At 50.7% G+C, this 24911-nt stretch overlaps 1 protein-coding gene across 2 annotated transcripts; it reads right to left on the bottom strand.

Annotated features, from left to right (window-relative positions):
* Positions 1-6260: 6260 nt before the first annotated feature.
* On the bottom strand, positions 6261-21334 carry RAB7B (RAB7B, member RAS oncogene family). Of its 2 annotated transcripts, XM_067531712.1 has the most exons (8): positions 21119-21334; positions 15840-15951; positions 15077-15307; positions 13586-13647; positions 12866-12992; positions 11701-11916; positions 10454-10579; positions 6261-8644 (listed from the first exon to the last, which is right to left on the bottom strand). In XM_067531712.1, exons 4-8 carry the CDS (start codon positions 13636-13638, stop codon positions 8564-8566), a joined length of 603 nt encoding a protein of 200 aa, XP_067387813.1. In that variant the 5' UTR covers positions 13639-13647; positions 15077-15307; positions 15840-15951; positions 21119-21334; the 3' UTR covers positions 6261-8563. The 2 variants fall into 2 exon arrangements, with proteins under 2 accessions (XP_067387813.1, XP_067387812.1); XM_067531711.1 differs by lacking the exon at positions 15077-15307.
* Positions 21335-24911: the final 3577 nt, after the last annotated feature.

Here is a 24911-nt window from a genome sequence, read left to right on the forward strand (position 1 = left end):
CAATAGTGTGAACTCATAGAAAGGAGTGCTTTTTCACTCCATTTTCCTACTCAACAGTCCACATAGCTACTGCAGCATGCTTGGGTCTAGCCTGTACATGAAATTCACAGTGCACTTGAAATGAATGGCGGTTCATATGGGCAAACACTCTCAGAGAGTCCTGTTAACAGCAGCTCACCTAGCTGGGCAAACAGTGCAACAGCTCAGACTGAACGTGAAGCCCCGGCTCCTAGCAGCTCAATAAATTCTGCAACAGAATCAAATACTTGTCTTTAAGATCAGCTTTGCTGGCCAAACAGTGACTAAGCAAGGTTATGATAACCATCTCCGGCTACTGGAAGGGAAATGTCAACAGCGAGGAAGGTGGATGGAAGTAGGTGTGATGGGATGAAATTTAAAAAAAAGGAGAATCCAGGCTGAATAGCAGGGAAGTGTGTCTGAACGGTGAGAGCAGTTAGACTGGGAATAGTTTCCCAAGGGAAGGGGTAGGCATCCTGTTGCTCAAGCCATTTGAAATTGGACTGGAAAAAGCTTGGCAGAATTAACACAGGAACACAAGACATGTTAGGTTGGATCAGGGCAGGGATCCATCTACTCCTGCAGCCTGTCTCCAGTGGTGAAAGTGGCTGGGGGAATGGCCTAGATTTGATCCACAGGTCTCCTTTGACTCGAACGTCAGGGTTCTGTAGTAGGCCATCCTGAATTGTTGAGAGTTATTTTGCGTTTACTCCTCTCTCCCCCAGTATCTTTCTGCACATTAGACACCTGGTCACGAACGGCCAAGTCCTGCTCCTGGCAAACCCATTCTGGCGTTTTGCCCACTGTGGGACCAGGAGTTGGTCCTGGGGCGCTCTGGTTTTTTGCCATTGACGGGACAGATCCTCAGCAGCTGTTAGTCAGCCTAGCGTCACCTGAGTCACTGGAGCTGCCCCAAGTTACAGCTGTGGATCTGCCCCCTTGTTCCTTCCCTTTCACAGCAGCAGCAAGGCACTGCTTCCATCTACCTGTCACCCTTAGTCAGGGATTTTGCTTCTGTCTGCTAGTCACCCTGAGTCAGTGATTTGTTTGCAGCCGTTTTCCCCTACTTTTAGGTGCATGGCTCTAGCGGTGATCCCTCTAGGGCATGGGTGAGGCACTCTGGCAGGATGAGGAGGAAATCTTGCCCATGCCATACCCGTCCTGTACAGAAACAGAGGACTCCAGTCTCCGGGGGTGTCAGGCTGTGCTTTGTACCAGCACAACATTCACATGGAATAAAGCAAACAAAGAACAACACTAAACAAACGACTAAGACCCAGGTCTCCTTCATCTTGGGAAATCCAGACTTTCTTTCCTCATTCCCAGTTTCAGCTCCTCAGTGCCTCATGCACCTGGCTGGGGATGAGGGAAGCGAGGGAGAAGAATTCCAATCGCAAAACAAAGCACAGGAGGGAGACAGCTGGAAAGCCGCTATGGATTTAACTGAGAAAATGATCATTCAGAACCAAGGTGGGCTGTATTCCAACCCCCCACTGGGAGCTTTGCCATGGAAAGGCTGGTGTGATCTGCCCAGCCAGCTCTCATGTTAACATGATAAGATGCTACTTATGTTTCTCCGGCCTGAGAATTTATTACACAAGGCAATGCGGGTCAGTTTCATCCCTGGCATAAGCCCATTGATTTAAATAGAGCTACATCCTGGATGAATTTGGACCATCATGTGTACTCTAGCCTTTGCTTCTCACAGGAACATAGTGATTGCCAGACTGGGAGATCTTTCTTTCTTTCTTTCTTTCTTTCTTTCTTTCTTTCCAGTTACTAATTGGCAACCAACGCTCTCCACACACACAAATTAGTCCACGTCAGCACACAAGGGCTCTAGATTCTACACGCGTGTGGCGAAAGCTGTGCTCAGTTCTGATCCGGGCTGCTTCAGTCGGTCTGGCGGTGAAAGCAGCAACAGCTGAGGGCCATCAGGCGGCACGCAACGTTCCTCAGAAAGCCCGTTGGGGAAGGATCGATCCAGATTCTTCTGAGTCAGAGCCAAGTTTGCAGCTCGGGCAGGTCTCTGATTACAGCATCTAATCGGGGTTTTTTGAGAGCTGGGTGTGGGCCAGCTGTTTCCCTGAAGCACAGCCGGAGCAGGGAGTGGCTGTTTCATTGGCTTGGTTTGTTTGCCGGGGTACGGCTCGGGTGTCCGGATGACAGCCAGTCGGCGTGAACCAGAGGGGGTTCCCATCCACTGCCTGCATTAGGAGCAGCCAGCGCAGAGGTGCACTTAGACACAGCACCGGCACACACAGCACTTAACATCCGTACTACAAACATGCCAGGCCTAATGCATGGCAGTGATATATTTAGAAACGCGGTGACTTGCCAGCCAGGCTATCGCTGGGCTATTATAAGGAGGAGATAACTGGCCCAGGTGCAAGCTGCAATGAACTAAGGGAGAGATTGTAGCCTCTGGCCCCATTACGTGTCGCCCAGCCTCCCGTTAGCCACACAGGGCTGAGATGACACGCACGAAGCTCGGAAATACCTGGAAAGGTGCCACTGTCCTTGTGGTTTTAGGACGGAGGGGAAAGGTTAAAATTTGAGCTCAGAGAAGAAATATTAACCACTGGGCTTCCCCTCTCCTCTGCCTGCACTGCATGTTACGGGGCAGCTCTCTCACTGGCTCAGCCCCTAATACTCAGGCTGAGTGAAAGCATGATAGTCAGGGGCAGGAATCCTCCCCCCAGGCCAGGACGTGGCAGCTGCTATGTCCCTTGCAGAATCATGGATGCACCGTCCATCCCCACCTCCACGCCCCTGCTGCCTCACAGTCAACACGCACTGAGCCCACCGCTTGCATTATACCTTCTCCCCTGCGTCTGCTCCCACTAATGATGCCCGCCCACGCTTTTCCTCCCATCCGTCCCATGGAGCCCCCACATCGATGGGAGAGGGAGTCGGAGTCTATTCTGGCTCCCATGTCACCAACAGAATGGAAGCTGGGGTGGTGATGGTGGGGGGGGGGTTAGGGAGGGGAGCAGGGGCAGTGCAGGGGTACAGGGGCTTCACACAGATAGGCCTGTGCATCCAGGGGATTCCCCCCTGAGATCCCACCAGATCTCAGGGTATCCACCAGTCCTGGGGGCAGAATCCTCAGGATGATCTGCAGGACGCAAGCCCCCGCCCCTAACCCTCCCCAGCCCTGGCCAGGTGCCAACATGCCAGGTGCCCCCCTGTGAGTTTTTCCATAGTAGGAGGCAATTCCGACCCTCCCTCCGTTCGGCTTGTAAGCTGAGCACACAGGATCTGCCGGTGTCGCAGAGCGAGGCCAGCCCTGGAGCCCATCAGGGACTTTTTATAGAGTGGTGGCTGTCGCTGCTTTATAAGCCAGAGCTGTGGGCAAGACCCTGGTCTAGGAGCCTGGGCTCCGTGAGCATTTCACAGCCGGCGTTGCTAGTGGACACTTCCATGCAGCATACCATTTCCTGGGGGGGACGGGCTGAGAAGCCATGAGGCTGAAGAAGCCATGTTGTCGGCAGCCACAACAAAGCTGGCATTGGTTAATTGACCCTGCGTCAGCGTGAGGTGTTACCTGCCTGAAGATCCAGACACAACGAAGCATAAAACGTGGTGGTAACTGAGTCCTAGAGCGCAGGAGAGAGTGCATTGCAGAGAGCAGAATGTGTCTGTGAGGGCCCAGAAGACTGATGACAGAAAATGGAGGGGCTGAAGCCTCCAGAGACATGGCACTTGCAACCTAAGAACTGAGCTCAGGCATGGAAGATCTGGAAAGAGGAACTAAACCTCTATGTAGCTATTGCGATGGCAGATAAAGAGGAGGCTGTGAAAATAAAACTGTTTTGTTACCTGACTGGAGAACGGCGGAGAGAGAGAAGTGAGACTCTCTGCAGAAATTCCTCAAACTCAACGCACCTTAGAAGCAATAATGGGCTGTTTTGATGCTCAGTGTAATCCCTGGAAGAAGGAAATGCTGGAATGATATAATGACTCGGGGTCAGGTAGCTGGGGAGGGCATAGATGAGTACAGCGCTGGTTTAAAAGTTGCAGTTTTGGAAATATTAACGTTTCGTTGATAAGAATTCAGATGGTGTATGGGATATGACGAGAGCAGCTGTTGAGGGAAGCTGACGTAACTTTGGGGAAAGCTTGGCGATAGGCAGGGCTTCAGAGCCATCAAAAGTGAGGGTTGAAACCCTGGCAGGGGGGTCAGCAGAAACCATCCATGCAATTCATAAGGAAGAGAAATCAAAGCCGAATATGTCATTGGCAGATGACTATGGTACTGTGGGAGAAAACATGTAAGACACAAAGAAAAGTGTCCGGCTTATGGGAAAAATGCCATATCTCTGACAAATGTAATCATTTCTCAGCCAAATGTTTGTCCTGAGAGAAGAAAAACAAATTCAAGGTACACACAGTAACTGAAGAGAGCAGCAGTGAGCAGGGGTTTGTGTGAGTGACTGGACACATGGTAAACACAGCGCAAGGAGACCTTAGTAAGCACTAGAAACAGTTGTATGCAGCCATCTTGGGAGGCAGGTGATATGATTTCAGTTAGACTGAGGCACAAGCTGTAACATTGTCCTGGTCAGCCTGTGAACCCAGACGTACGGTTGGAGGAGACCAATGTGAAGCCAGTTAAACTGCCAAAAGGAAAAGCACCTCTTGCATTATTACAGTCCCTGAAAGACGAACTGCAGAGCCTTCAGAGCCATAGAATTATACAGCCTGCAGAGAAGAACACAGACTGGATGAGCTATTTTGGGGTGGTAAGAAAGCCATCCAGCAAACTGACACTATGCCTTTAAACAAAGCTTTGAAATGGACCCATTTCCCTCTGCTTACGGTCGAGGACATATTACCAGAGTTGTCCAAAGCAAGACATTTTACGGTATGCAACATAAAAAATGTATTCTGGTTTGTCAGATTGGGTGAAGAAACTAGTTACTTGACAACTGTCACAACTCCATTTGGAAGATACTGATGGTTAAGGATGGAGCGGGAATCAGTCTGGCACCAGAGGTATTCCAGAGCAGATTGCCCCAGGCATTGGAGGGCCTGATGGGAATCCAGACAATAGCAGAGGATGTGCTGATAGTGGGTAGAGTGATGATACAGAACAAGCACAACAGGAGCGTGACTACAAATCCTCCCAGTCCTATGGCTTAGGTGACTCACAGCTCAGAAAGAGGCAGAAAGTAGACACACTTGAAATGTAAAACCAAAAGAAGTCCTGCAGTAAGGATTGAGGGGCTTCAGAAACTGACTCATGCAGCTCCTGGGCGGTGGAAGAAGGAGATTCCCCACCCCTCCAGCAGAATCTACTTTTCCACCAACACTGGCACTTCAGAGCTGGACTAAACGCTCCAAGGAAGTACAAGTTCCGCTCGCCTTATTCCCCTGCACAAGACCCCTGTGGAATTTGCTTCTCCCAGGGAATCCCTGACCCAGCACATTCTGTCATTTAGAGCCACACAAAAAGAAGATACACACGCCCAGCATTTCACAGTAAACTTTTTACTTTTGCTGGGAATAATTTAACATTAACCGGGGTTTTGTGGTCGTCTCTGAACCTAGATACATGGCTCTAAGGTAGCTTTGAGCGCACCGGACCAAAGATCTTCAGCAGCGTGACCCACATCAGGGTGTATGCGAAGGGATCACGGCCCACGTCAGGGTGTATGCGAAGGGATCACAGCCCACGTCAGGGTGTATGCGAAGAGGTCCACCACTCCTCCGGTGGAGGGCTGGGCGAGAAGAGGAGGCTGTACTTTGAGCCTCTACATTGGTGTCAAGTGTCAAGAGGATGCATGTGTCTGGCTGAATCACGTGGCAGGGGCCTGCTCTGAAAATGAATAAAAACATGAGGGAGAAGTCTCATGATAGCTGGTGCTGGTGGTGGTCATGTGGGAATCTCAGTTTTCCTTTTCCTTAAAGAGTAAGTTTCTAGCCCTCATACTAGGTCAAAATGTGACCCCTGCAGGTGCCAAACTCCAAACGGCAAATTAAAAAGCAGTAGAAATTGAATTATTTTTTAAAAACATCATGATTTCTGAGCCAATTTCATGATTTTGAGAGCCTGGCTCGTGATTTTCACAACCAGGGGTTGGCAGTGCTGCTGACTTGACTGGTATGTAGCTGTTTTGCACTAGCTACATGGATGTAGTCTCATGTGAGCTACGCTCAGCGGGAGAAAGAGACCCCATCAGCAAGGCCTTTTCCTCTAGTGTTATACCGTGAGAAAAACAAAATAACCCACTTGAGAATTCAAATTAACCTCCTGAGACATTCATCAGGACCCCCACACCAGGGGCTCAGCTCAGTCCTATCGCCCCAGCTTGCAGAGCCCTCCCTTCCCCAAATCATCCTCTCCCTAATTTAACCCAGGCTCGCCTCTTATTGCCTTCCCCTGAGCACATACGCACAGGAAGAGGGAAGCTGAGATGAGATTTCGCCATGGACTAGGAGTGCCCCTGTCCCCAGTCACACAGCCATTATAAGGAAGTCCTCTAGAAGTTAATAGAAATGAGCACTTTGCTATAGGTGTTTTGACCCACCCAATAGGTTTTAATAGGCAATTCCATTCCTCTTCTAGAGTCCTACAGAATGATTTCAAATACCTCTAGAAAGGACCGGCTCCTCTCTGGAGAAGGGGTTGGAATGACACCTATAGAAACCTGTTGAGTTTCCACTAGCACTGTAGGGGACTCGTCTTATTTCACACTAAGGGCCGTGGACCACATTCATGCTGCCTGGGCAACTAACATCCCCTGCTGCCAGCGCGCGTGGGTGCCATTTCTGTGCTGCAGATCCCCTTGTCTTGCTGCTCAGATGAATGCCCTTTGTCCCTGCCCTAACCCAAACCACACCTGGGCTTCATGGCTGGGTGAGATTTCCACAGCCGAAGCCAAACGGCCTGGAAACAGCACTGACGCACAGCTGTGACCTCCGGCCCCAGCCTGCAGCTTGGCTTCTGGCGATCCTCAAGGCCACGTTGACATGGGTTTTACCAGTTCCGCATGCGTTGGCCAAGTTCCATGTGGCAGCTGCTTCTGCTACTCACTGCCACCAACCGAAAGTGCTCTGAGCCGCCCTGGAGAGGTAGCCCTGCCCTCCTGCCACCCCTGGGCCCACTGAAAATCCTAAATGAATGTGTCAGTTTCACGTTACAGGCACCTCTCTGAGTCCAGCCCTCGAGCCTGTAACACCCAAAGATGCTTTTGAACCCCACAGGGCAATAAAAAGAGAAAATGGGTGGGGACAGAAACCCAGGCAATGGAGCAGGGAGACCTCAGGAGAGGCACAGATCTGCACAGATCCCATAGGCTGTCTTGCCCTTACTTTCCCTTTTCAAGTTCTGCTCGGTCCCCTTGCTGGTTGCGGCAAAATCTGATCCATGCCGCCCCTTGTTCTGTGATTAACAATTATAAAATAGCAATCATGCCTCGTTCTTATCTAGCACTTGTCATCACTAGAGCTCAATACGCTTCATAAAGGAGGTCTGTATCGTTAGACTGATGCACGGGGCAGTGAAGTGGCTTGCCCACAATTGCCCAGTAGGCAGGTGGATGAACTGGGAATAGAACTCAGGTCTCCTGAGAACTAGTTTAGTACTCTAACCGCTCAACCCCACCCCCCACCTCCCTTTAAAAGTATTCCTTTAAAAAAACCCTGCCAATAAAACTACATAGCACTGCTCTTTTGTCAAAGTGCTGTAGAGACAGCCTCATCTCTGTGGTGGTAAAGTGTTATCAACTCCCCCCCCCATTCTACAGATGGGGAGAAACTGAGGCACAGAAAGGTTATGCATAGGGCAATGGGTGTCAGTGCTGGGATTACAAGGCAGACATTCCTGGCTCCCAGGCCTGTGCTTTGACCACCCCTCCGTCTGGGATGAACTGCATACACCTGTTTACTATCAAGTGCAGGCTGTGGGGGCGTTAGTTTCAACATTGGGTATCTGGCAAACAATCGTCTCTGTTTTGTGTTCAGACCGCAGAGACCGAGATTACATTCTCTAGGGAGGCCCAGCCTGCAGGGCATTGACCATGCAGTCCTGCCTGGCTTACACTGTTGGGAAAGCCTGGTCAAGTGCCAGAGGGCGAGCCCCAGCGTTCGGTCAGGAATCCACTATGACCTGCCTGAGTGTCAACAGGTGTAACGAGCGGAGAGAAAACAGGCGCGGGAGGTGACTGAGCGAGCCACGGCCCTGGGCAGGCATCTGAGCCACCTCGACTCAACCAGGGTTAGAATGAAGGTTGGTGCCAGGCTGTGAAATGGGGGGTGGGTCAGAAGGTTAATGAAGCAGTAATAGCCCTGATGTAAGGAGCAGCCAGGTGCGGTCTGGCTGGATTAGTCCAATCTAGGCATGTAACGAAAAAGCCAGTCTCTTCTGTGCGCTCAATAAATGTCAAGAGATTTGTTAGCTTGGCTGTGAAATGTGGAACCAGATCGCTGAGTCACCACCCACGGCCGAACAAAAAACCGGCCACGAATGGGGTCGGGCCGGCGATTGCGGTGCTGAGCGAGGATGCCTCAGAGTCATGGCAGGTGTCTCCAAATGTCTCGTTCAGCAGCAGTTCTTCCTGGGCTGGTCGTCAGGCGTGAGCTTGATGGAGTCTGTTAAATAGTTCTCGAGAATCCCTTGGTACTGGAAAAAAGATGAGAGGAAATAAAACTGGCTTGGGTTTTGTTTTGTGAAAAACTATTTACTTTACTACTGAATCCTAAGCTTCCTGGTGGGAAATCACCTGATTTCTTACCAACCCAAGTTTCTCTGAGGTTCAGATCTCTTGAGGAGCTGGGGATAAATCTCCAGGAACCTGGGACTGAGTTTTGAGCTGAAATTTGAGTGATCCCAGACTGATTTATGAGTTGGGATGCAAATTAGGCAAAAGGAAAGCACCACACAAGATAGATCCTAGTCAGGTTGTTAATGCTTTCAGACGCCATAGTGATGGGCACAGTATATGAATATGAAAAGACCAGAATTGAAGAAACCTGGCCACTTCATCTGAGATTCATTCTGAGCTTCAATATCTGTTCAATGAGAACATGGGACGGAAATCACAAAAAAGTTTGCACACCCCATGTGGAATGAAAACATCCTCATTCACATCATAGAATCATAGAAGATGAGGGTTGGAAGGGACCTCAGGAGGTCATCTAGTCCAACCCCCTGCTCAAAGCAGGACCAACCCCAACTAAATCATCCCAGCCAGGGCTGTGTCAAGCCAGGCTTTACAATCACTCTATCACTCTACCATTGCTCCACTTAAACTTCTTTGCAGACAGAACAGCCCTCCTTATGGTTAGAGCGAGTAATATACTCTGCCCATCGTGGTATTATAGATACGTCAACAGACAACAGACACTATACCTCTCTAGCAGGGATAACTTAGCAACATTTCAGTGCCAATGTTGTAGGTTTAAGTTAGATCCATTTTAAGGCAGTAGAGTTTAGTTTGTGGCCGGTACTCTCTTCTGAACAGCCCATTTACTTTAATCGTGACAACTCTCCTTAGCTAAATACTAATTCTGATCTTGGAAAAGGGCCATATTTTGAAAGGGCCCTTCACATTTTTTGCCTGCAGTTTTGCAAGTTTAAATAAATACAGGCAAATCTGTGCCATTTTCATGTCTATCTGTTTGATTTCTGGGCACAATCTAGGTACGCTAGTTAAACATGTAACTGATCTCAGTTGTACCAGCAACTATTTGCAGATGCGAAATTGCTGTTTTAAAATGGAGGACAGCTCCTAACCGACCCGCCTTTAAGCCCAATGCTTTCTCTCCTCTTTTGATTTCATGGAGATCCCCACTAGAGGGCATGGTTCGCTTACACAGCTAGCCTAGCCACTTTATTCCTGATAGCTGGTCGAAAAAGGAAAACAAAACTTGGCAGGACTTTCAAAACCCGCAACTTATTCCTTGTTTCATTCAATTTTACAGTGATTTTTATCAACATTATTTACAAAAACGTTTCTCTAATTGCTTATTGCCTGAGGGTCATGGGGGCGGGGGGAGAAGCTTTAAAACTGAAATGAAAATGTTTTATTTAAAAAAGAATAAATGATAAATTGGCATTTTTGAGTAAAATTATTGCAAAATATAAAAAGCATGCGACCTGGGAATGAGTCACCCTCCAATCTGAATCCTCATTTAGGTGCAGGGCTGTGTTCAGGATTTAAATTCAAGGGCAAATGCAAGCCAGGGTTTGGATTTCAGCTTAAAAATGGCACCACATCCTCACCAGCTGTTTCCATGTTCTGGCCCAAATGATGAAAATAAATAACAATCCTAGCTCCTAAATGGTGCTTTTGATCAGTGGATCTCAAAGTGCTTTCCAAAGGCAGTCGGTGTCATTATCCTCATTTTACAGAGGAGGAAACTGAGGCACAGATGTGACTTGCCCAAGGTCACCCAGCTACGAGAGCGCAGGCCCCGCACCGCTACTCACCCTCGACAGGGCCTGCCTCGCGAGCGTCTCAAAGGCCTGCACTACGTTGATGTCATTCTTGGCGCTCACTTCGAAATACGGGATGTCCTTTTCTTTGCACCAGAATGAGGCGGTCTCCTTGGACACCTGGGGGAGGGAAAGGCGGGGAGGTCATGTTATTCACTTGCTGCCCCCTGAGGGGGTGACCAAGTCCAGGGCGTGGGGTATTCCCCTGCCCTGATGGTAGCCATACGCTCAGAGTCCATTGGGCTTTTCATTCTACAGCCACCGAGGGGCGACCTCGGGCTGGTGCTAAGATCCCTCAATACCCATTGAAGCCAATGCATGCTGGAAACTCAGCTGGGTCCCTTGACACAGGTCCAAGCGCTGGCAGCAGCTGAGCACGGTCGCGTCAGGCACACAGTGCTCGGTAGCAGAACGCGCGGCTCGTCGCCCGTCACGGAGGCTGATCTTCCTGAAGAGCCTGGGCTGCAGCACGTCCCCGCTTTGAGCAGCTCCGTGCGGTGGATGCCTTGCGTTGCAGCTGATGGGGCATGGGGACGTCCACCTAGCAGCAGCGGCACGAAGCCAGGCCAGCGCGGTTGTGACCTTCAGCAAGGTCACAGGAGGGCAGGCCGGGGCGTTAAGTGAAGGAGATTTCTTTCAGCGTTCTGCCTCCTGGAATCGAACAGCCGAGCTACCACTCGGGGGTTTTTCTTGTTTATTATTCATGATTTGCCTTCCTTGGCTTCCGGTTTGTGGGTGAATCGTAAGCCCGGCACCTTCCAGATGAAACACTCCAGCTCTGTTCACTAAGCCCTAGGGCTTCGCAAGGAACTACTCACTCCAGGTGCCTCAGTTTTGGGGAGACACAGAGTAGGGGCTTGATTTCTAGAGGGCAGGAGCTCGGCCCTTTTTGGAAATCAGGCCCCTTTAAGGCATCTCCAGCTGGGCATCCAACATCATTAGCCGCTTCTGGAAACTTAGGCTTCCAGTGGGGCTTGTGAGGGGTTATTAACGTTTCAGTGAATTTGGTGCTGGTGAAAGGCGTGTGATTGACCGCCCTGGAGACTGGAGTCCTGTGTCATTCAAACAGGGGTTCTACAGGCAGAAGGAGGGCGAGTTTCCCCAGCATGCTCCAGCCCCCCCACACCCCGCTCCACCACTGGAGCCATATGAAATTCAGTCGAAGAACTCTAACCCTGCCCCTCCCACCCTCCATGGCTGATTCTTCTGCTCCCTTGACTGTGGCCACGACCCCTCCTTACCTGCCGTTCGTTTAAGTCGATTTTATTTCCCAGCACCACCATGGGGAAGCCCTGCTCCCCGGGGATGATCTTATCCAGGAAATCCTTTCTCCAGTCATCCAAGGACTCGAAGGACTCCATGTCCGTGACGTCAAAGGTCAGCACGCAGCCATCTGAGCCCTTATAAAACGTTGACACCACGGACCGGAACCGCTCCTGACCCCCCGTGTCCCAAATCTAATGGGGGAGAAGAGCAAGGACGCACAACGTTAATGAGTGTGACGTGGTGACTGGCCCTTTAAAGGGAGATGGGTTTCAGCCCCACCTGTGACAAAGCCAACCCTCCTCCCCAGGTGGGGAAAATGAAGCAGGTCATGTGACCCAATCAAGCATCTACCTTATCTCACCCAGAGGCCTGGAGAGAAAGTGGAAATGGCAGAGGCAGAGACTGTGAGGAGCTTGAGGAGAGCACAAGGTAGGCAGAGCCCTGGGAAAACTCTAGGCAGGATGTCTGGCTGGGGGGGTCTGTCTAGGAAAGTGCAGCATGCAACCCAAAGCAGGACAGGAAGGACTGGAGGAGAGGCGGAAAGGCGCCTGGAAAGGCATGGAAGTGGGTAAGCAGAAGGATGAGAGGGGAGGAGACTGATCCCTTTGGAAAGAAGGGCTGGGCCCAGTCTGAGACAGGGGCAAAGACTCTGTGTTTGGTTTGGTTTGGTTTGGTTTGGTTTGAATTTGAACTTCTGTTTCCCCACAAGAGTGGGGCGGGGGGAGGCTTTGGTGAAGGACTTGACTGGAGAGCTGAGGCATTGCAGCAGTCAAACCAGGCTGTGGAGTTTACTGAGGAGTCCTGAGAAGGGGAAACCGAGGCGGGACTCTGGAGGCAGTGACCTTAGATTATCTGCTGCCCTGTATTCCACTGAGCTATCAGGGGCCTGGTTTCCAGAGGTGCTGAGCACCTACCACTCCTCTTGATTTCAGCAGAATCCAGGGACCGTGAACATCAGGCTCAAGCCTGCGACTGCTGAAATGTTATCACTGCTTCCCAAGGGAGCAGGAGCAGGTCCTGAATGATCCCCATTGGTGCACCAGCTTCTGTTAGCTGGATGTCCCCTGCAGCTGAGTACACACAGGCTCAAAAGACTGGCCCCTTCTGACTGGGCAGAGACCAAACCGAGACGTGTCTCACCTGCAGTTTTAGGGGGGTATTGTCCACCAGGACGTGCTTCGACAGGACACTGGCTCCCAGGGTGGTCCGATAATCTTCATAGAACGTCTTGTGCACAAACTGATGCAGGAGGGAGGTTTTCCCCACGCTGGGGTGAAGTAGAGGCACACAAAGAGATGTGCATTAATCTCAGGACTTCTGAGACAGAATCCGACGCAGGGAGTAAGACTGGAGAGTCACTGATTCCCACCCCCCTGTTGTTAAAGGGATAATGGGAACCCAACTCCAACCACTGCACCTTGCCATTTTCGTCTCACCTAGCACGCTCCAAAGTTAGACTGGGCCTTGGATATATCTTAGAAGTGTGAGACATTTATTTAGTCAGGCTTCAGACTGATCTATGGACTACTTTGGTTTGGTGGGTGCCATTGTATTGGTACAGGAAGATTGGGGATTTGAACCTCTAGATTTAAGGGCTGAACATTTTTAATGGGTCAGTTGTAATACTATGAAGTGCCCCTGTGTTCCACAGCAGCTTGGAGAGGATGGTATAAATACATGAATAATAAACCAAAGAATCCTGGACGTGAAAGATGAAGTCCCACCTTCTCATGTACATTAAGGTCCCCTGACGCTGCTCTGGTAGTGTCAAGGGGGTTTACAGTGGAACTCATTTAGCCTTCATGAGAACAAACCCTCAGGACTCTTTGGACACCGGTAGGAAGGAAGAATCCTGCTTACCCCAGTGCTCCGATGATAATTATTTTCAAATCCACTTTCTTGCTGGAATTCATGAAGGGAACCTAGAGGAAGGAACAAGAGACAGGACTAGACTTCACACCCCGGCTGCCACGAGACGCATGCAGCGGGGGAAACTCACCACCAGGTCTCAGCAGCACTGAATCTCAGGGCCAGATGGTAACCAGCCCCAGTGCTGTGAGTCGCTGAGTGCTGTGGTTCAAGGGCCGCCTCCAGGGTGGGAATTTTCAGAAGAGCTCGGTGCCCACGGGGGGATTCCCAGCTCTTGTGAAAATCCGGCCTTTATTTGGGTGCCTAAATGGGAGCTGATGTCCTTTTGGACATCCTCTCTGGTAGCATGCTGGGCACGCCATGTGCTCCAAGTTCTCCAGGCTCCAGCCCTGGGCGGGGTCCCAGTAGCACTCGTGCATGTTGAACAACAGCAGATTCCTTTTGCAGGGCTGCTGAAAGGTGGAAATGCCCTCGGCACAATGACTTTAACAGTCACGGTAAAAGATCAACCCAGCAATTCCTAACCCAGCCCCTAGGGCCAGTTGAAGGCAGGGGCACTGCACCCCACGGGGCGCCTCAGCCCTGCCAGGGATCCTCCTTCCAGCCCCCCCCTCACCCAGGGGCCCAGAAGCCCTGGCCTGCAGACTTCCCCCAGCCTGAGTCATTTCGTCTCTGATCTTACAAGGGTGCATGGCCCACCTGCTGTCACATGTTCCTCACTCTGCTCCCGCATCTGCGCTTAGCTTACCAGCCCCAGCCCCCAGCCTTTCCCCGGCAGCCAGCTCCCTGGCGGCTGTCTCCAGCCTCCGCTCCCTTCTGAGCCCGACCCTCTCTGCCCTCACGGTATCCCTGCGTTTTTCGGCGCTCCCGGCGCTATGGCTGGCTCCTGACCTGGGAAGGACCGTGCCTTCCACTTTCCTGTCAGCGCAGCCAGGGTGGCGGGGAGCAACGCGTTCGTTACACTTGGCCGGCCGTGCGCGGCCGACTCCCACGCCCTCCGAGAACGGCTTCTTGCTTGTTCAGATGGCGAGTGAGCCTCTGCCCCAGTTCCTTGGCACAGGACTAAAATGGCAGCTGGGCCTTGTGCTGGGCCTCTGCAACGGAGCTGAATCTTGCCCATAGGGGCATCTCCCCATTGCCCTCCCTCCCTCCCTGTGATGAAACTTCTCCTCAGAGGCTGCCTGACCTGCCGGGAGAGCTTTGAATGGGGCTTTGCGTTTGTCACGGGTGATCAGCTTTGACCATCGCGATGTGCCGCTTGGCTAAAGGGGCCCCACTTCTGCGGCGGGCCAGGCCCCCGAACCCCTGAGCGTCTGCCTTTGTCTCTTGTCCTTCTCCCCAGCAAACCCGCCCCCAGCTGCGCTGTGCTTTGCACAGCAACAAAAGGAGAGGGGGCTGGAAGCAGGCAGCGCACCAGCCCTCCCGGACAGACAGGGCCTGCGACAAGGCGCCTATTGTGAGCGGGAACGGCATCCAACAGACCTGTCAGTGTTCGAGTGGAGGGCCGGAGCCAGCGTTGCTCGGCCGTGGCTTCCCCCACTGACTTTTCGCTGACACTGTCCAAACCGTGCTTCTGTTTCCACTCCGTGAATGGGCGCTGCCTGGGGCTCGGGGCGCTATTTTATCCTTCGGGCACGGGTGCAGTCAGCTGCAATTTAGACTGATCCTGTAAAGAGAGGCCTCCGGGGTCCAGGCTGAGGGACAGCTTTTCACCTGGAGACGGACACTACTGAGACCACTGCAGCTACACCCCTCTTCACTACTACCTTGTCCCCCGCTCCCTCTTCTCTACCCCTTCCCATGAGTCTGCTCATTTCCCCCAGTGCATACTGTCTAATGCTAGAGTGTGAGCTGGCTGGGGCCGGGACTGTCTGACTGTTTGCTCGTACAGCACCTAGCGCAATGGGGCCCTGGTCCCTGTTTGGGGTCCCTCGGTGCTACTCCCACAGCAGTTTAATAATCATAATAAAATAGCTGTGAGGAACTTGCATGACACTTCCCTGGCTTTGGGTTTCATCACAACCCTGAAACCTGGGTCCCTCCCACGCAGCTGCACCAAACATCAGAGGAGGCGGGCCCACAAAGTATTTGTTCAAAGGGAGTGTGTCCCTGGTAGCTAATCTTTCCTGGCTGACTTTCAACTGAGACTGCATGAACTGCTGACTGGGGAGACCAACGTAAGCTCCATTCGAGACTCCTGGGGTTCCTGAGAACAAATCAGAGAGAGAGAACCCAGCCCACAAACCTGAACACGTGGGGAGGGTTCATCATTCTTCCATTCTGTGAGTGACTCCTCCTTCTGGCCAGCGGAGAGGTCCACCATTACCCTGTGCTGGGAAGGGCATCGGGGAGCAGTGCTGAAGCGGAGAAGAACATGAGGGTTTTGAGAAACATTTCTGTTTGTTTAGCAGAGCTGGATACCAAAATATTACTGCCACGCAGGCCTGGGCTCAGGTTCAACTTCCCCCTTCTGCAAAGCATGAGCGTGCTCAGGCACAGGATTCAGCCTCTTACAGAGAGAGGGGCCATGTGCACATTTTAGATCTGGCTTCAAACCCTCAGAGTTCCCGAGGGTTCTGCTCCAGGTTCTCGGTTCAGGCCCATCTCCTGCGCTAAGTGCTTGGAATGAGGCATGTTAAAACCTTGACTCTGGAGCTGCTGTTGCAAAAGTACAGAATGTACTAGTAAATCCGCAGGCCGCTAGCAGCGACTCCTGCAGCCATTCTGCACAGCTCGGCAATCGCTTGGGACAATCAACAAGCCAGGAAGCTGGGAGAGGAAAAGACGGGCTTGGGAGTGAAGCTACGCAGAGAAGAGCACTTCCTTGAGCCTAGGATAAGAAAGGTATACGTAGGTACACATGACGACTGATCATAGTGGGACACACCAATGGTCTAGCATCCTTTGGTACATCTGGCACTAGTTTTTGTGCCTTGCAGTTGAAGCCTAATCCCCCCCACCACTCCACACACACACCTGGTCAACTGTGCAATTCCAGAAAAGGGGGGAGTAGAGATTTTCTCCTCAACAGCTGATAATTGCCTTAGAGTCATGAAATGTGAGAGTAAGGCAGAGATCAATGCCTGCATCAAGTCTTGGACAACAGGCATCTGGGAAAGGATCAGCACGGATCGTGGAGAGAGAGCTGAGCTGGCTTGGATAAAAATAAACTGATGGAAATCACTGCCCAACCCAGCCTGGATACACCCAGCCATCCCTGGATGAGAAAATGCAATCTGTCTAACTCTTGCTGCTAGCATCCCTATTAAGTTATGGTAATCAGTCACAGAGTCCCCCTGGGTAGGTTACAGTTTTCAGATGGTGTGCTGCTAGCATCTCCAAATACCCTGTGAATCTGATGAGACGCCCTCTTACACTAGCATGGTTTTATTTGGCTTTATCACCTCTACACACACTTGCTAAATTGACCACTCTGTGAACCTGCTGCATTTGGGATAGGGAAGGGGATGGCTAGAGTGGAGTGTGTGTGTGAAATGAACAGGCAGATCACATCCGGTGTTTTCTGAAGGCAGCGCGTTTCTACCTGTCGTAATGGCACCATCAAAGATTTAGGGCGTCTTTACACTTGGAAGTTATTTGGGATTAACTTGAGGGGTTTTCAGATCAACTCCCTTGCATCCACACGCAAGCTTTTGGTTGGTTGGTTTGTTTGTTTGCCAGATGAACGGGCATCTCAATCTGCATTAATTCCACTTTGGAAGTGGATTAATTCAAATTCAGAATGGGTCATTTTGCAATAAGGTAGGTGGTGTGGACACATCCCCACCCTCCCCTCCCCTTCAGCTAAAGGCTGGGCAATCTGCCCCTCAGCCTAGCGTGTTGTTGCTGTCCCACTCCAACCTTCCAAAGAGTCCTCCAGCAAAACACAGGGGCCTGATATTAACGAATGTCCTGAAAACATCATCAGAAAAAGTGACTCTTTGGAGACGATGTAAATACATGTGATGTTGTCCTTGTGCATCCCAAAAGTAGCAAGAATGAACACTAGGCATTTTTCCCCCTCTTCTTGGCAGTTTCCCTGTGGGGTTGGGCCTAATGCTCAAAGGGGCCCGTACCTTGCTTTCCTTGGTCAGATTTTTCAAGAGGGATCAGGCCCTAGAAGTGAGAACAACGGGAGCTGCTCAAGAGTTGAGCACTTCTGATAATCTAGGGGTGCGTGGGCACACGTGTAACCCGTGGGGGCACACCCATCAGCCTCAGTCCCCCAATTCTGTCACTTCCACATGCAGGTGATGGGCTTTCCTGGGTGGCTGATGGGTGTCTGTGCGTGTAAACCACGCTGCCTGCATGCGGGCAGTGGGAGTGCGCAGAAGTGCCTGTGCACAAACCGAGGCCCCGCTTGGTAAAGGCGGCCCTTCAGGTTTTTCATGGACAGGCTCAGGCTGAAGGGGGGGGGGAATGGCTGAGCCCACAAATAGTCACAGAGCTGCACTAGTGTGGATGCGGGCAGCAGCCACACAAATAAGTCAGAGATCAGTAATAAAGTTCAGTCCACGGCAGCTTCATTTACACCAGGGAACAGCAGGACAGCGCAGCTGCAATATGAACGAGTCTTTCAGAAATCAAGGTCTCCATTCATTCTTCAGCTGGCTACAAACACAGACTACGGAGGTCTCCTACCTGACCTTGATTTCACACCCCTCTAAGACCACTGACCTTACTGGAGCTGCTCCTGCTTTACACCTGCAGGAGTGAGAGCAGAGTCAGGCTGGGATTAAGTAGGATCGCCCTGATCCCACTCCAGGCGTGCCATTCCCTCATCCTGTCCCCAGCCCTCCCTCGCTCTGCACTTGCAAACTGCTGTCGTGCCTCTGACCCACGGGGAGCTCAAATCACAGTCTGGGGTCGGCTACTCCCCAGGAGGCTTTTGCCCTTCCCTCTAGTCTGAGATAGGTCCAAGATGGAGGTAGCCCTCCAACCCTGCCCCTAGAACCTTGTCTCAAGGTGCTGGCTTCATTGAGTTAGCGTCATATGATTAAAAAGATGCAAGCCAGCATGTCTGAAAGACCTGTTAGCAGACCAGGCTGCAGCCTGCGGGGAAACTAGGCTACAACATGGCCAACTAATATGGCTAGAAACAGATTACTCCTTCTTTGCCCATTGACAGGGCCATAGGGTGCCTTCCTTAAGTGAGAGCAGTTAGGACCATGCTGTGATGTAACCACAATCTGCCGCCCCACAAAAGGGCTAGGGTACGCACTGCAAAAGAACCTGCAGCACCAGGCACTTGCCACCAGTGAAAATCTGAGCAATCCTGAGTGGGGCGATCAGATAGCAAGGGTAAAAATATCAGGACGGGGGTGCAGGCTATTAAGAGGCTATATAAGACAAAGCTCCAAATATCGGGATTGTCCCTATAAAATCAGGACATCTGGTCACCCTAATCCCGAGCCTGCTTTTCCTCTTCCATGACTCTGGGAATCCACCGGGGCTTTCCTTTCACAAGGGGTGAAGTGAGACAGTACTTTTCATCTATCAATGAGGGAACTGATGCCAGCAGATATTGCAGCGGGATGACTTTGCTATGTTCTTAAGCTTGTGTGCATATATATATGAAAATTAAGGGCTGCCTGGGGCTGTGGTAAATTGTCAGCATGGACTACAGATGCTGCATAGTCCGGATGTCCTCACTAGTAGGCTGTTCCTGTGGCTTGTTGGGTAGAGAGATGGTGCTGAAGGTCCTAACCCTGCTGTCCCTTGCAGCTGCATGAGAGCATGATTGGAACCTGTCTGCATCAGTGATAGGTCAGGGAAAACCAGGTCTGGATTTGATTTTTGCATGAGCCCGCCTGTGTCAGACAAACCCAGTTACAATTGACCCATATTTGATGCATTTAAATAACTAGGATGGGCAGCTGCGGGTCTGACCTGAAGATCAGAGAGGAAAATTGGGACTGATTTGTTTTTGCTTATTTATGTTTTACAGAAGTCCTGGGTTTTTTTTGTTTTTTTTTTTAAAGCCCTATATTTTAACTTAGAAATATCAAGAATGTTGAGTCTTGTTTGACTCTTGGTCTTAAATGTGAACAAGGAGCTCTGTCAGCTTCCAACAGAAGGGGACACTTTAGTAGGAATAGCTTCCCCCTAATTGTTCACTAGACATTGGAGTCGATGGTTAAAACTCTGCTTCTGTTTTGTCAGCAAAGTCTGGTGAAAAATCAATCCCCATCACAGTTAACTTGATTTCACTTGTTAGGCAGCCAGTTCTCCGCTGGTCAAATGGTCTCCCAGGAAAGCCTGACAGACAAGATCTAAATGTCTAATGTAATAAAACAAGCAGAAAAAGAAAACCAAACAAAAAGAAAAATGGCCAGTTTACACCAGCAAGGAATTTGACCCTAAATCCTGTTTTTAGGTGTGTACGAAAAACCTTCCAGGAGCTCTTGATCCATCACAGAGATGTAGAGAAGAACCCCATTTCCGGTGTGTGTGCAGATCCTTTTAAGTTCCCATATGATCTGTCTCTCATTCCTACCAATAACGAATTAAGTCCCCTCTCCCACTTGCCCTGCTTGGAAAAGTTCAGAGGAGAGTGGAACAACGTAGAAGGACTGGCTTCTTCTTAGGCTTGGCTTAGGTCTGTAACAGGGATGGTCCTAGGTGCGGAACCATTTTGGTGCCCATTACCCAGGTCAACGAAGAGGGTCTGCCATCTCTTTCCTTTCCCCAGCTCAGCTCCCATCTCTCCACCCTGCCTCCCTTTGGCTTCCCCCTCTATTTTCCTCATTCCTTGCTTGAGTAAGCCTCTTGTTCTCCAGCCAGCTGGCAGTCCACTCTCTGGACTGTGGATTCCTTCCGACCGGCCGGCTGGCCTCTTCTTGCAGCCACACACTCCTCCCCCGGTCTGGGTGCTGCCCGGAAAGGCAGGGCCTAATTAGGTGGCCACCTCTGTGGCTGATGCCTGGAATTGCCCCATGGTCAGCCAAGCCCATTCCTAGATCTGGGCCAAACTAGTTGCCCAGAGACATTAAGCACGGCACAGCCTGAGAAGCAGATGGTAACATTTACTGACAGTGTCCAAGCCCTGCATTTTTTCCTAATGTGTTGTCTAAAGCTGCCCTACTTTACAGACATCTGAAAAGGGCATAGGTTTCACCCTGCCCAGACGCTTCTGTACAGGGTAGCCTGACCTCTGTACAGGGATCTGTACACTTCTGAGCCGTCTGTCGAGAAAGCCATATTCTATCTATCTGTCGGGCATGCAGGGAACGCCCATCACTGTGGTCTCTCGGTGCCGGCCCGTGTCTGGAAATCCAAAAGCCACCAGTTGTTTTGTCACATCTGAAAACCTTTGTTTGTTGATCTTTTTAACTCAAAATGGAGTTTGTAAAACTGAGCAGGCTGTTACTTCTCAGATCTCCCGGGCTTTGCTACAGGCTCGATCCCTGTACAATTATTTCATACCACCACCTGTGGGAATCTCACAACAGCAAACAAAAACAGCACAACAAAGAGAAAACAGCAGCACAATAGCAAAACAAAGGGAGCAAACAAGACACTTACGGACTGTAGCATTCACCCTGTGATATTCTCCTCCAGCTGAAGGGATTTTAGTGGTAACCAGAAGCCATCGGCTAGCCGTCAGTGCTTGCTGCAGCTCTTGCTTTTTTCCTTTTACTTAGTTTCCAGAAGAGGAAAGAGTCAAGTGAGATGTGAGAGGAGGATTGAGGAACTCACAGATTCTCTGAGCGTATATTTATCTTTCCCTTTCTCTGCCTCGCTTTTTTGCCAGCAGACAGAGTCGGGGAAGGTTGCTAGAGGCAGTCCAGAAATGACATCAGCGAAAAGGGGTTGAGATAATCAGATTTTGTGCTTCTGGAGTAATTTCCTGCATGCACAGATTTAAAAGGGCTCATCTGCGTGAAGGAGAAAGTAAGGCTTTTAAAGTAGATTGTCTGGGCACTGAATGAGTTAGGTAGCAATTAACTACCCAGCACTTTACAGCTCTGAATGAACGCCTGCTAACACATCTGCAGATGAACCTCCTATTCTGTTCTATTTTTATGGGTACTTCATTTTAAAAACCTTGCTGTCTTTGTGGACGCAAACCCCTCCCCATTGCCTCTGTACTCACAGGGCAGCGTGCTCTAAACCGTGGGAGTTTGATGGAGGAAATAAGGTTGGACTTTTCCTGACTGTTTTTGTTTTCTAACTCCTCCCGCCTCTCAGGGGCTCCCAGCGCATCTCTCTGCAGCCTTTGCCTGGCCAGGTTTGTTGTGAGATTATTCGGGGCTGAAAAAAAACAAAACAAAACATCAGATTATTCTGTCATTTGTTGCCCCCTGAGTCCTGCAGAGTGAGTACCCTGGACTTTGCTCAACCAGTACCGATAAGGCCAAGTTGTGAATGAGTCAACACTTATCACACTGGAGGGCCAGCCCAGGCCCATTAGAGCTGTTACCATCTTATGGCTATTGGGTGAGTCTGAGGCCGTGTCTACCCTAGGAGCATTTTGTTGGTATAGCTGCACTGATATAATTTTTTAGATATTTTATTTAGATAATATTTATCACCAGCAAAGCATTCCTAGTGTTGATGCAGCTTATACCAGCAAAACTGTGCTTTTGCTGACATAAGTGCATCTATTCCAGTTGTCTTGGTTGGCACAGCTATGTCGGTCAGAGATCACACCCCCGAGTACATAGCTACGCTGGCAGAAGTTTGTAGTGCGGACCTGGCGTTGGTCCATTTCCTCATGCACCACGGTCTACATCATGCTTTCCACCAGCTCTGGCAACCAGCCTCAGCAGAGAGGCTAAGGGTTGAATGGGTCACAGAGGCTGCTCTGCTCTGCAGAGCAGGTTTGAAGCATGTCGGTAGGTCAAGGCGTAGGGCTGTCTGTGCAGCGCTGTCCCAGCTGTCTGCATCTCAAAGCGCTGTGCTTTATCTCCTCTTTGCAGATGGGGAAATTGAGGCACAGTGAAGGCATGTGCCACACACGAGTCACACAGCAGGGACTAGAAGTCAGCTTTCGGGACTCCGCATCCAGTACTCCACACACTAGAAAATGCTGCCTCCATGAGAGGAGTCAGTCATTAGGGATGTCGGGCGAGCCCAGTCACCAACACTACTTTCACACAAACCGTTTAAAAGGAGGGAATCCAGCCTTCTATTATGTGAGACCTCCAGTAACCTAAACCATAGTCAGGCCCGGAGGAAAGTTGGCGTATCCCCTCGGCACGACTTCTGGGACTTCTTACGTCAGCAAACAGGAGCCGCTGTGGTGAAACAGACCAATGATCGATCTAGTTCGGAATCCCCTGGCTACAGCTGGCTGCTTCCCAAAGAGACGCCATCCCCTTCCTTATCGCTGCACCCAGCTGTGCACCCCCGTCCCACACTGCTTGGTGGGTGGAATCTCTCCCCCAGTCCACTACGATCAGTGTCCACAAGGATGGACAGTCATTCTGACTGGAACTGCAAGTGGCTGCAGCTGGGAAACACCTGCCTGGGTGGGTTTTCCAGTGTGAGCTGTACGCTAGAGAACTTCTTGAGGGAAAGTCTGATCCCATCTGACAGCAAACACTGAAGCTGCCAACACAGATAGCAGGTTCCACCAAGAGACAGAGCTGTGCTTCCTGGAGGAGGGAGTGCTCTGCTGCCTAAGGCGTGTAATGCTAAAGGTGTTTGTTCTTTATCACTCTGCATGCTGGAGCAAGCTCATGGCATTTGTCAGGCATGTCAGACAGGGCCCTGAGCTTTGGCCAGTCCTGTTCTCTGAGCAACCACCCATCCCAACCTCCGATATCCAGGAGATGAACCTAGGGACACCACTTTTCCCAGGTCTCTCAGTGACGAACTCCCCTATGCCCTACCAGGCTGGCAATTGATAGCATAGGTCCAGCATCTCCCCACATATGACTAGCTTTGCTACTGAGTCTGCCTGGGGCCCTCCTGTCTGCATTCACGCAGGGCCCCTGTAACCTGGAGCCACTTCTGTACATGCTGCATTTTTTCAGTTTTTGTTGACTCCTGCAACTTCCTTGTTGAAACTAGTGATTGGGTTTGGTTTTTGTAGCTGTCTTGTGCTCCAGGGGTGGGTTTGGGAGCTGTCTCTTGGTTATAGCAGCAGCACAATGAGTCATGTACAGGCTGGGGGAAGCACCATGTGCTTTTTGTTAAATTCTGGGGCAAGCACAGATGTCTGGCAGGAAAAGTTCAGTGCTTGCAAGTGATTCCTGTGGGTACTTTGGACTGTGGGCCAGGCCTGTGGCCCATCTAGTCCAGTGTCCTGCCTCAGACAGTGAATCAAGCAATCTCCATGGAGGTTGGAGGGAAGAGCACAGGCTGCAGGAGGGAAGCGTTTGGAGGACGCCCCAGGTAGTCAGTCTGTGTGCATAGGGTTGGAATGCCAGCTGCAATGGCACCGCCTCTGACTTGTTCTCTTAATAAAGAGCCAGTTTACTTTTAGAAACATGGCTTCCTCTCTCATTGTTACCCAGCATGTGGCCAGCACCCAGTGCTTCAAAAGAAGACACAAAAAGCCCAGTCCCTCATTCTAGCGGTAGACAGAGTGGAATCCCCTTAAACGGCCCAATCCAAAGCCATTGATGTCAATGAGAGACTTCCCATTGATGCCAATGGGCTCTGGATCAGGCCCCTCAAGAAGGGTTTTTCCCCCTCAAAAAGCATAGTGCTGGGGCCTGTCTGACCAGAGATCCTCCTCTCTATTCTCAGAACCGGAGTCAAGGTTGGGGCAGACAGCACGGTGAGAAAACACCTGTCCTACAGCTCCCAGAGGTGGAGAATTACAGGTCCAGTTTTTCCTCGCCTAGCACTGACTAAATCAGGCTACAAAGCAAGTTGAAAGTCTTTTACATGAACTGAATCACATGAAAGGCCACGTGCTTTTTTTACTCCCAGAAATCTGAGTTCCCCACAAAGGGTGTTACACAGCCCAGGGAGTTCAGCCCTTTTACAGCCGGCGTGACTGTTGCATGACTCAACAGGAAGAAAGAAAGAGTCAGCAAGGTGATCCTTCTTAAGGAACAACATGAAATCAGAAAGTTCAAATATGCATAGAAGGACTGAATGAGAGTGGGTGGTGACAGAGAGGCAGGATGGTCCAGTGGTTAGGGTGCTAGGCTGGGATTCACGTTCAATTCCAGGCACTCTCACAGACTCCCTGTGTGACCTGGGGGAACTCACTTAGTCTCCCTGTGCCTCTATTCCCCATCAGTACAATGGGAGGATTGCACAGTCCTGCCTCCCGGGGGTTCTGAGGATAAATAAAATACCTGAAAGAGGGTGAATCCGCATTAGATAGAACAGGCAAATTATTCTGGTGGGGATTCAG

Source organism: Emydura macquarii, unplaced genomic scaffold (assembly GCF_026122565.2).
Source record: "Emydura macquarii macquarii isolate MOO-44397 ecotype Brisbane River unplaced genomic scaffold, CSIRO-AGI_Emac_v2 contig_3220, whole genome shotgun sequence".
In the NCBI taxonomy this organism is placed as follows: Eukaryota; Metazoa; Chordata; order Testudines; family Chelidae; genus Emydura; species Emydura macquarii.

What these genes read in the sequence shown, in the direction of transcription:
- RAB7B (XM_067531711.1), bottom strand. Translation starts at nt 15,917, where the DNA reads ATGGTGGACCTCTCCGCTGGCCAGAAGGAGGAGTCACTCACAGAATGG. An exon ending in TCGACTTAAACGAACGGCAG is followed by an intron (nt 10,580 to 11,700) that starts GTAAGGAGGGGT and finishes TCCCTCCCCCAG; the next exon opens with GTGTCCAAGGAGACCGCCTC. An exon ending in CGAGGCAGGCCCTGTCGAGG is followed by an intron (nt 8,645 to 10,453) that starts GTGAGTAGCGGT and finishes TCTTTTTTCCAG; the next exon opens with TACCAAGGGATTCTCGAGAA.